Raw genomic sequence first — 11679 nt, forward strand, 5'->3', positions numbered from 1 at the left:
AGGCCGTCAACTTGATTCTAGCTCCTGGGCGACATAGCTATTCTTTTGTTAGTTTCTTCGAGTTTCTTTTTGCACCTTTCTGGACCTCCTTCATACTGTAGCGCTGGTCATCTTTCTCATGGAGGGGCAGAGGAGAAAGAATACCATAATGGGTAATATGCTTTATGATCTTTTGCCTAGTTTTGTTTTGTCACCATCAAGAAATAATCAGGACGCCCACCAACACCAAAGAAGGTTCGAAACACACCGAAAAATAATCTATAAGAACAGAACTCCTTGTAACTTCTCCCCTCGCTCGCTGAATGTATTCCAAGAGCTTATGACAGACTCATAAGTATGTCATTGGCCTTCATCAAGTGTTACGCCGGCCTTCCGAATATCTGACTCGATGGGTAAAGAAAATCAACCATGCCATGCCATCAATCAAAGGCTAGGAACACGCTCAACACACTTTCTAAGAACACCCCAAAAATGCCTTTAGTTCAAGCCATAACCTCCTCCTCAACTGATTCTTTCCCTGGCGGAACGACCTTCACAAACCTCCAAACCGTGCCCGCGTCCTCATCAGCATCCCAAACCACAAGTACTTGCGACCCCTCCGCAAGGCTCTCCGGCTTCACCTGTACCTTGACCAGCTTCCGGAACCGAGGCGCATGATATGGGCAACCCGTGTTCCGATGAAGATGATCAGACGGCGTCAACCTCCGCGGCTGTACAAGAAGTGAATACAGTGCGACTGTCTGAACCTGCGGCTCTGACTCCACCTCACACTTTCCAACATCCCCAAGGTCCTCAATATTTCCTTCTGCTGTCCGGCACTCTTTGACTATAATTTCATCCTTGATTATGTTTTCGTCTTCTCGTTCAAAGGCCTCAGAACCATCCACTTCCCCTTTTGAGAGCATCGCGCTTGAAGCTATATCCCCGGATTTCAAGCTCAAAAAAGCAAACTTCTCTGATATCCCAGGCCAACTGCTTGAGCATTGAATGTTTCCCCATCTCGGATTTTCGTTCCCGTCAGTGTCGTAGCCGAGAAACCTCCCAGTGGCGGCGTTGCGGAAGCTAAGCCAGTTGTCTGCCTCCACGCATTCCCAGTGCCAGTTGGTCTTGCCTTCGAGCAGCAATGGATGTGATATACCGGGTTTCGGCTCGGGGACGCGATGTAGAGTCGGCTCGCCCTTGATTATGCTCAGGCCGCGGCTGGTAGGGTGGTGGAGGATGATGTATGTGAAGCCGGGTGTTGGGCAATCGCTGCGGCCTTCGAAGTTGGAGAAGATGGATTGAGGATCGGGCTCTGTATTTGGGGCGTGAATGTCTGTCACTGTTTCGGCGAGTTTGGGAGGAGACAAAGAAAGTTCGGAGTATTCGGCGGAGCATTCGTGAGATGTAGGGGACGAGGGGTATGTGGGTGACTGATATTTGATGGGGCTATGAGGTCTTAGAGATCCAACAGGAAAGGACGGAGATCGGGTGTTGTCGTGGTAAACTTTGTTGTAGATGAGACATTGCTGCCGGTTGCTAGACGATGGCTTTGGCGTCTTGTTGTCTTGACCACCGCCACTGAACAGACCTAACAGACCTATTACCCATAAGCCTAGACGGTTGCTAGACAATGGCTTTGGCGTCTTATTGTCTTGACCACCGTCACTGAACAGACCTATCACCCATAAGCGTAGACGGTTGAACATCTGGAATGAGTATAAATACCGAATGATGTGAAATAGAGGTTGGAGAAAGAAAGGGAATCGAGAACAGGCCAGGCGAAAAGCTGTTTTTGTATCATGACGGGAAATCCATGTGGCCTCTTCCAAATCTCTGTGACCAGGTTTTGGAGACATAGCGCTGGAAAACGTGGAACCGATAATGCAAACTGCCCGGCTCCTGCAGGTAAAGGTGTCTTTAGGGATTGCAATCAAACCGGCAGCTCAGCAGCTGCCCCACTTGTTACCGAAACGGCCGAATCGCAGTGTCAAGAGACAATACCTTTTTCACGAAGTCCGATTTGCTTGAATGGTGGTACAATCATCTGTAGGATGCTCAAGTCCGGTGCAGGTTGCATCAACGGGAGTCGACCGCACCGAGACACACTAACAGATCAGTGACAATAGTGAACGCGTTGAGTCTGAAGCAGACAGCTAAAAGTTTATGAGTTCTAGGAGACAAGGTGAGCGTCAAAAGTGCCATTCCTTCGTTGTTTGAGTTGGCATGAAACTCCAAAGTGTTGAATGTACTGACCTGTGATAGATATTCAACTGATCGAGTGTTTGTAAGTTTTCTCACATGTAGACTGCGGGTTGGGCCAGATAGAAACTGAAATCGGTGATTTGCTTCAAGTTGATTCTGAAGAAGAGCGAGGGGCCAGAAAAATAAAAAGAATTGGAAGGGCTGGGTTCCATCGTTACCACATCTTCTCGCGGCCAGCCAGGCTCCCAAGGGAAGGAACCAACGAGCCCGCTTGACCGTGGGAACTGCTTCCTTGCTCAGGCAGCCGGCTTCCTTCCCCTTCGTGATGGCGTCCAATCGCTAGATTCCTGCTCGTCAACTCCGAGAGACAGGTGCGTGCCAGGCGTACATCCTTGGTTCGGACATGGGCCCTCAAGTACATGCAGCGAAACGTAGGCGTTGCAAGTTACCTGACTTCGCCCCCGACTTTTCCTTCCTCGCCTTGTTCACACGCACATAGAGCATTAACTGCACACGTTAAAGAAATCCTGGAACTCTCCTGCCTGTTCCATGAACTCGCCATCCATAATGCCGCCGCGTCACAAAACGCCTCGCCAACAAAAATGTAGATGTCATCGTTTTCGTCCGGTCTTATCGGCAACAGGGCTGGTTCTGGTTGCGGACGGCTTGATTAGTGAAGTTCGTACTGCTTGTGCATGACGTGGATCTCTGCTACCGTGTAGAGGGGAGACTCGAGGAGGTTAAAGCTGGGATCATGGCAATCCTCCATAGCGTGCTTGACCTCAATGTCTGAGCCGCGCTTCGTAATTATCAACCGTGAGAACCTCGGAGTCCAAGGGTGTTCGGAAGAACAGTACCTAGGTACAACTTGAAGTGATGTTCCAAACTTGCTGAGACAGAAGGGAACGTAATGCCCGTCCATGAGGAGTCCTATATGACCATCGTAAACTGTTATACCGCAGTCAGTGACCATCAAGGTAGTGAGAACTGCCTATCCACGCCATCCTCCATTTCTGTGACTCCCCGCTTGAGAAACTGTGCCAAGCTAAGTAAGAACTTTGAGGTGTTCATGGCATGGTGTTTCGCTGCGCCGCACAGCAAATCGGGCAAAGTGGCCTGCGTTTAATCTCGCCGTCAAAAGCATTGACCCTCAAGCTCAAGTTACATTGGTTTCCAACATATGAAGAGATTTCTCTGAAGAAGTGTGATCGAGTGTCTGAAGGGAAGGTGCCATGATGTTGGAGACTTCTGGTGAGCTAGGTAGTTGCGCTCAACCCTAACCCCTCGTGCCTCTCGTCTCTCAAACCGAACCGGATAATATCGGCCAATGCCCTCCACGTGACGACGAGTGCACAATTCCCGTCCAATTTGCATTAACCGCGTCATCCAGTCATAGGCTCATTCACAACTCTCCATCCAATCAATCGATCGCAAACTGCCGACGACAGCTGCCCAGTCGCAAACTGCGACCACCACCACAACTGCCTCACTCCTTGCAACTCAATCATCATCAGGCAACTCCGCCCGCTCTGCCCGGCCCCATATCATCACGCACGCGGACACCCAAAGTGTGGAGATTTTGCCATCCGCCCTTGTAGCGTTCGCAGTTCCCGCCTCCCGTTGTCCCCAAGAAGTGCAACTCCACCTATCTGCATCAGTGCCCCGGATTAGTCTCGGGCAATTGAGTAATCGGGGGGTTCAGTTTAGTTCAGTTGTACCTGTCATCAACAACCTAACCTCCAATCTTCCAATCCAACTTCGACTAAAAGAGAACGAACTCACTCCCTCCCGAGCGGATTCGCTTCCCTTTCCCAACTCAACTTCAACAGCGACACTGGTCTAACCACTTCGCCGACTGCGCAACACTATACAAACCAACAAAATCAAAATGCCAGCCCCCACAATCCTTCGCGCCGGCGCCCTCGCTTCCCGGCGCGCATTCAGCACCTCCCGCGCCGTCCGCAGCGGTGGTGCCCCGCACTACGACCCCCCCAGCGGCTGGCTCTTTGGCGTCAGGCCGGGCGAGGAGTACAAGAGGGAAGGGTGGGAGATCCCCTTCTTTTATGGGTTCTGCGGCAGCTTCGCTGTCGCTACGATTGCGTATGCTTTCAAGCCTGATACTTCGTAAGTTGCTTTTTTTTTCTCTCTTGCTTCCCTTATGTTGCGGTAGCTCGAGGGGGCTGGGACAAGGAAAGAGAGGGGACGCAGGAAGAGAGGTGGGGTTGAGTTGATGGATGTGGAGGAAACGGGACGGGGTCGTGAAATAGTGATGGGGAGGGGGATATCAGTAACTGCGCAGACTGCAAAGGGGGGTTCGAGGACCGAAAGCATATGAGCTTTTCGGTAAATGGGGAGCTTGCGCTAGGAGATTCAAGTCTGGCTGTGTGGTCTGAACAGCACACGCTAACATTATCCATCAACAGCATCCAAACGTGGGCTCTCGAAGAGGCTCGTCGCCGACTAGAGGCCGAGGGTATCCTCGAGGATCCTCATCCCGAGAAATAAACGTCGGAGCATAGCACGAATTTAACACTTCGACCTCACGTTGGAACTCTGGAATGAACGAAACACCAACTTTTCAACGAGACGACGAACTTTAGCGAGTGGGAGGAACATCAGGTGTGAACAAGTCAAGACAGCCAAGCCGAATATACTAAACATGTCACAGCAGTCAGCAGCAGCAGCATCAACAACAACGACGACGATCAGGGACCGGTTACACAGGACGGCCTTTTCACAACACCTAGTCATCAATAAGTCTAAACGGATGGCTCAAATGGGATAGCGAGCAATTGAATTAGGGAGCAAAGGAGAGAGAGAGAGGGGGGGGGGGGGAGCGAATGGGATGGGACGGACATTGCGCGGGTATGGGGTTTCATTGCGACTTGCACTGCACTGCTTAAATGATGGAATTGATCATTTTGAGAAAAAAGACCCAAACATATACTCCCTTCCCCAACTCTACTTATCCTTCTCAACTGTATATCATGTTGCCCCTTTGGTCAGGGTGGTAGGTTGCTTTGTCGGTTTGCAATGTTATGTTTGCTTTTCTGTTGTACTAAAAGGGGGTTGTTGGGCGGATAGACTGATGATGCGGATTTATTCTTGATAGACGGTGGTGGATTAGTATTTGATGCTGTGTTCTCCTCTTCACCACTACAGACCCCATGGCAGTATAACTGGTAAGTGAGTACGTGGAACTGGTGATGGTGAATGCCCAGGACGACCTCGAGCGAAGCGAGGTCCCCTCCCCGTATGGGGCCGCCGGAGGCATAACTCTTACAGCCAGAGTAGCTCTCCCAAGAATGATAAAAATGCTGTGCACCTCGACTTTTGCATCACCGGTACAAGCACAAGGTTGAGATATCACAAGAATCGATAGCTTTGTGGAATGGAAATAACAGGCTTCTTCATGAACTGGCTGAGTATCCATCTACCGCAAATCCCATGTCATAACCCATTAAGTATATACAGGAAAAACTTTCCGGATCTAACTGTTGCGTAAAAATCTTTCGCTTAAATAATCATTTTGGTCTTCCCTCGTAACCCAGTTGGCTCAGATATCTATAATTTACTCGCAAACATAGCTCCACTCATGCTCCTCATCACCATACTGCCTAGCCTCCATCCAGTTCTTGACCTGCATCGTAAGCTCACCCGACTCCTCCTCGGGCTTAAGACCGCAGTTGACGAGCTGACCCTTCCAGCTGATGGAGCGGACGGGGCTCACAATAGCGGCAGTACCGGCGCCAAAAGCCTCGATCAGACGACCCTCGTTCGCCGCCTCGGCAAGCTCCTTCATGGTGAACTTGCGCTCCTCGATCTTCCAGCCCTCAGGCGCCAGCTTCTCGCGAGCCAGCGCGAGGACGGAATCACGCGTGACGCCCTCGAGGATGGTGCCGTCGAGCGGCGCAGTGACCAGGGTCTTCTGGCCCGTCTTCTTATCCTTGATGGCCACGAAGAAGTTCATGGTGCCAACCTCGGTGACGTACTCCTCCTCGCCAAACAGCCACAGGTTCTGCTGGAATCCACGGCTCATAGCCTCGACTTGGGGCACGATGCAGGGGGCGTAGTTGGCGCCGAGCTTCTTGTCGCCGACACCGCCGGGCCAGGCGCGCACGGCGTAGTCGGTCGCCTCGAGCGAGACGGCCTTGAAGCCCGTGGGGTAGTAAGGGCCGACGGGGGAGGCGATGACGTAGAGCAGGGCGGAACCGGGAGGGCCGACGCCAAGCGTCTTTTGGGTGCCGATCATGGTCGGGCGCAGGTACAGCGAGTAGCCGCGCTGCTCGGGGATGAAGCGGCTGTCGAGCTTGACCAGCTTGGCGATCAGGTCGATCAGGGCAGGCGAGTCGAAGGTGGGCAGAGCAATGCGGGCGGCCGACTTGTTGAAGCGCGCCATGTTCTTGTCGGGGCGGAAGAGGCGGATCTTGCCGGCCTTGTCCTTGTAGGCCTTCATGCCCTCGAAGCACTCGAAGGCGTAGTGGAAGACGCAGGTGGCGGGGTCGAGCGAGAGGTTCTGGTAGGGCTTGATCTCGGGGGCGTTCCAGCCGTTCTCCTTGGTCCATTCGATGGTGAGCATGTGGTCTGGTGCGGCATGAAAGTTAGTCAAAGCTGATTGCGCATTCTTTTGGGGGGAGGTTTTGGACAGTACCAGTGAAGTTGCGACCGAAGACGAGCTCCTCGGGCTTCAAGAGGCCCTTGGGCTGGGTGGTCTTCTCGACCTTGAGCTTGGAAGGGTTGATATCGGCAGTGCCAGCGGCAGCGCTGTACTGGCGGGCAGCAGTGGCGGAGAAGACACCGAAGCATGGCCTCGCGGGCTGGAAGGCCGCAGCCCTGCGGAGGGAGGTGCGGAACATTTTTGGTGATGTGTGGTGTGTGGTGTTTTGGTTTGGGTTTGGGTATCAAAGGCTGGAAATAACAAGTCGTCTAGTCTAAATACAAAAAGGACTAAAGTGGATATGGTAGAAAAAAATAAAATAAAGGACAAAGAGATCAGTGATGACTTCTTCGACTCGGACCCGGGACCAGAGGATTAGAGGAAGGACAGAGGACGGACGGACTGGACAGTAATATCTATATGATTTACACTACACACTGCTCGTACGTAAGAGTCAGTCCGTCAGTCAGACCGCCCAACCTAGATTCCCGCGCACGGCGCAAAGTGGACGAAAGTGGACGACAGCAATGTTGGGAACAAGGGACCATCGGAGGGCGATCGGAGCTTTGACTTGCTGTTCCCGACAAGCCCGCTCCATGCCGCCGCTAACCATGTCGCCCACGGAGTCATTTGAGGTCTCGAACTCGGTGTGTTAACCGTGTTCCAGAACACATCTGCTGCGCCCCGCAAAATGCCCCCCTTGATTGCAGCAGGTGGGGTGTAGCTCCCTAACATAATTCACCGCCCTCGGGGTTCAAAGTCGCGAGGCCGTGAACTGCCCGTGAGGTGTGAGTGCGAGCTCCCCGCCCGCTGTCCCGTCGTCGCTGTCATTGCCGCCGTCTTCCAGGCTTCCCCCCTGAGGTCATCTTATCATTCCCTACGTTCTTATCGACTTCAGCCTTACCACCGAGTGACACCAGGACTGTCTCCCGACTGGCGATTGGGCCTTGGGCGCAGTTACACTGGGCTGTATCTACCTAAGGAGGCCAAGCTTGCGCCGAAACGTAACTTGTAACAACTTGAACTGCCTTGTGCCGTCTTCCGGATCCTTCATTGTTATTCGAAGCAACCAACGTCGGTTGGCGGTCGACTATTCCAACATTGTTCAGCTGGGATTTGCTTTGGTATCTGATCTGTTAGTGGAGGGATCTGTAAACCATCAACTGCTATAGGTACGAATCACATCACTCCGTAAATGGAAGTCCAGTCAATTAGATAATGAGAATCTCCATTTCCAACAACTCTTCGCCTTTGCCTTTTTTTTCTTCCTTTGCCTTTCTTGTTCGATCCTCATCTTCCCATTGCGCGCGCGTCAATGGATACAGAGAAACGGTGACCGGGAATTTCGACCCTAATTGAAAGTTTCAGCTCCAGTAGCCAAACCCCCCCGAAAGCCACCCAGCGCAAACTATCCACCGAAACCTCGAACTCCCCCGACCGATTACCTAGACCATGGCCCTCGCCGGCGTCTTCAAGTCGCTCGGCGCGACCAACATCAACTCCAACTACAGCATATCTTCCACCCTCACGACGACGGCCGGACCATGGAAGATCTACCCGGCCAAGAAGAAGTCCACCGGCAAGGAGTACTCGGTCTTTGTCTTCGACAGGAAGATACTCGACGCGCACAGCAAGGACCTCAGTCGGTCCAGCGCCGCCGGCTTTAAGAAGGTGGTGGAAGAGGTGGTTGAACGGTTGAAGAAGGAGGCCTCTTCGCTGGCCAGGCTACGACATCCCGCCATTTTGGAACTCGTCGAACCGGTGGAGGAAACCAGAGGCGGTGGCCTACAATTCGTCACGGAACCAGTAACAACATCACTCGCGGCAGTCTTACAAGAGAAGGACGACCAGGAACGAAATGGCGTCGGTGGCCGATCAAGTCGCTATGTCAGAGAGGAACCTGACGGCACCCGGAGGCGGCGCGAGGTGGAAATAGACGAGCTGGAGTATCAGAAGGGGTTGCTACAAGTCAGCAAAGCCTTGGAGTTCCTACACGAGAATGCCGGACTGGTCCACGGCAACCTAACTCCAGATGCTATTCTTATTAATGCCAAGGTGGGTTATCTCCGTGTGGCCCTCGAACATGGATTAAACTGACCCCCATACAGTCAGATTGGAAGGTCAGCGGCCTCGCCTTCTGCAGTCCTCAACAAGATTCGGACAAGCCGACATCGATACAACCCATCAGTCTGGCAGAGGTCCTGCATTATGAGCCCAGGTTACCTCGGACCGTCCAGATGAACCTCGACTATACCTCCCCCGACTTTGTCCTCGACAACAATTTGACATCCTCGGCCGACATGTTCTCATTGGGGCTACTGTGCGTATCTCTATACAACTCGCCCCATCGGTCACCATTGGAGTGCAACTCGAGTTTGTCCGCCTATAAAAGGCACTTCCAGTCGTCACAGGGCGTGCCGTCGTCAACCAACAACTACCTCTGCTCCCGCGAACTACCGAAAGAGCTAGCCAACCATGTCTTACCAAGACTTATCACGCGAAGACCGGCCACACGGATGACGGCCAAGGAATTCCAGCAGAGCGAGTACTTCAACAACATCATGGTCAAGACTCTTCGCTTCTTGGACACCTTCCCGGCCAAGACGCCCAACGAGAAGCAGGCCTTCTTGAGAGGCCTGATCAAAGTCCTACCCGACTTTCCCAACTCGGTAATGGAGAAGAAGATTCTTCCGGGCTTGCTTGAAGAGATGAAGGATAAGGAGCTTATCTCTCTGATTCTCCATAACATCTTCAAAATCATCGAGCTTCTTCCGTCCACGGCTGGCAAGAGAGCTTTTGGAGACCGAGTGCGGCCGGTTATCAAGGAGATCTTTGTCACCAATGCAAAGCAGGCACAGGAAAGGGATCCTGCTAGGGATGCGGGTTTGATCATCATCATTGAGCAGCTACCTGTTATTGTTGCTGCATGTCCCGGAAAGGGGTTTAAAGATGGTAAGCTCTTCCAGTTTCATACTGTGTTTGAACAGTCAGCTGACATCACTAGACATCCTCCCCATTATCTTCGCCGCCCTCGAGTCCCCAACCCCCGTCCTAGTCGGCGCAGCACTTCAATGCCTCCCAAGCGTCCTTCCCGTCCTCGACTTCAGCACCATCAAAAACGAGCTCTTCCCCGTAGTCGCCATGATCTTCAGCAAAACCAACAGTCTCGCCATCAAAGTCCGCGGTCTCCAAGCCTTTGTTGTTCTCTGCGGTGGCTCCACTGACCCATTAGCAAACAACGACGGCCTCGACGGACTCGGTCCCTCCGACAGGAAACCTGCGTCTAGCTCTAGTGCACTAGACAAGTTTACCATGCAGGAGAAGATTGTGCCCCTAATCAAGGCCATCAAAACCAAGGAACCGGCCGTTATGATTGCCGCCCTCAACGTCCTGCGCATTGTGGGCAAGGTAGCTGACGCCGACTTTGTGGCTATGGACATCTTGCCCATATTGTGGGCAATGAGTCTAACGCCCCTGCTTGACCTCAAACAATTCCAGTCATTCATGGATCTCATCAAGAGCTTGTCCAAACGGGTAGAAGACGAACAAACCAAGAAGCTCCAGGAGCTCAACGGCGGTAACACCTCTGGTCCAGCAGAGGACTTTATGTCTCTAGGCGGGCTATCCAGTTCCTCAGCTCTAGACACGAACGGGACTTCAGCCAATGACTTCGCGGCCCTAGTCGGCGGCGGCGGTAACACTAACAACAACACCAGCCCGCTTGACTCCGGCGGATGGGACAACGTCCTGACCTCCAGCTCTAACAAACCCGTAACCTCCCCCACCATCCGTTCTGGCACTGGCACCGGCCGCTCAACCCCCGCCGCAACCTTTTCCTGGTCCTCCGCTCCTCCCGCCGCCGCTCCCTCCACAACGCTAAAGCCCCAAACCACCGGCCCCAACTTCCGCACCGTCACTCCCGATCTCAACTCCTTCCAGCCTCTTACCCCTCAATCTACTCAATTCTCTCAACCGCTTCAGCCTACCCCTTCCACAATCACCTCCCCAACAGGGGGAACGGGTATCAACTGGGGCGCGGCCACGCAATCACAAGCACAAGTGAACCCTTGGTCGTCATCAACCCCCACATCGGCCGTTACTTCTCCCTCTATCGCTCCGCCAACGAGCGCCTTTGGAGGTATGAACCTCGGCCAGTTATCCAGTACTTCTCGAACCAGCTCTTCCTTTTCGTTACAACCGCCACCATCAGCTTCGGCTTCATCAGTCTCAACACCTGGATTTGGTGGGTCAGGGACCGGCGGGTTCAGTCTAGCACCACCACCCAAGGCTCCTGCGCAGGGTAGCACGCTGACAACAACAACGACTTCTTGGGGGAGCGGGTCCGGGTCATTTGGGAACTTGAGCCTGGGGAGTATCAATAATGGTGCTAATAGCATGGGGAATATGATGGCTGCAAAGAGTAATACGGGTAGTATGGGGTCTGGGTTTGGTGGGATGGGAATGGGAATGATGCAGCCTCTTCAACCGCAATCATCGGGTTGGGGGACACCGTTACAGCCTCAACAGACACAATCACAGCAGCAGCAGCAGCAGCAGCAGCAGCAGCAGCAGAACAAGTCAGGGTTGGATAAGTACGAGAGTTTACTGTGAGAGGGATGAAGAAAGAAGAAGGTGCGATCACGGGAAGTTGGCCAAAAGGGGGGTTAAACTAGTCAAGGGGACGTCGAGCCAAAAGCTTATGTATCGTTTATACTGTCTCAAGAACCATACTAAAACTAATACACACATACATACCCAACCACCATCGAGTATTCTACCAGCTTCTTACTCAACTGTGCTTCAACCATCTATCTAGAACGTACTCACACAAAAAAGAG

General features: G+C 52.8%; 4 protein-coding genes across 4 annotated transcripts; 2 read left to right on the top strand and 2 right to left on the bottom strand.

Moving 5' to 3' along the window:
- Nucleotides 1–326: 326 nt before the first annotated feature.
- On the bottom strand, nt 327–1751 carry NEUTE1DRAFT_87092 (uncharacterized protein; the record flags this gene model as incomplete). The annotated part of the gene is made up of 1 exon (XM_009855766.1): nt 327–1751. The coding sequence occupies one exon, from the start codon at nt 1686–1688 to the stop codon at nt 483–485; it is 1206 nt and encodes a 401-aa protein (XP_009854068.1).
- Nucleotides 1752–4072: 2321 nt separating this feature from the next.
- On the top strand, nt 4073–4689 carry NEUTE1DRAFT_49722 (uncharacterized protein; the record flags this gene model as incomplete). Its single annotated transcript, XM_009855578.1, has 2 exons — nt 4073–4308; nt 4608–4689. 2 exons carry the CDS (start codon nt 4073–4075, stop codon nt 4687–4689), a joined length of 318 nt encoding a protein of 105 aa, XP_009853880.1.
- An 883-nt stretch (nt 4690–5572) lies between these two features.
- On the bottom strand, nt 5573–7120 carry NEUTE1DRAFT_118046 (uncharacterized protein; the record flags this gene model as incomplete). Its single annotated transcript, XM_009855767.1, has 2 exons — nt 5573–6768; nt 6836–7120. 2 exons carry the CDS (start codon nt 7038–7040, stop codon nt 5756–5758), a joined length of 1218 nt encoding a protein of 405 aa, XP_009854069.1.
- A 1173-nt stretch (nt 7121–8293) lies between these two features.
- Nucleotides 8294–11452, top strand: NEUTE1DRAFT_124407 (uncharacterized protein; the record flags this gene model as incomplete). Its single annotated transcript, XM_009855768.1, has 3 exons — nt 8294–8896; nt 8950–9793; nt 9846–11452. 3 exons carry the CDS (start codon nt 8294–8296, stop codon nt 11450–11452), a joined length of 3054 nt encoding a protein of 1017 aa, XP_009854070.1.
- Between the last annotated feature and the right edge of the window lie 227 nt (nt 11453–11679).

The sequence above is a fragment of the Neurospora tetrasperma genome (assembly GCF_000213175.1).
Source record: "Neurospora tetrasperma FGSC 2508 unplaced genomic scaffold NEUTE1scaffold_6, whole genome shotgun sequence".
Classification (NCBI taxonomy): Eukaryota; Fungi; Ascomycota; class Sordariomycetes; order Sordariales; family Sordariaceae; genus Neurospora; species Neurospora tetrasperma.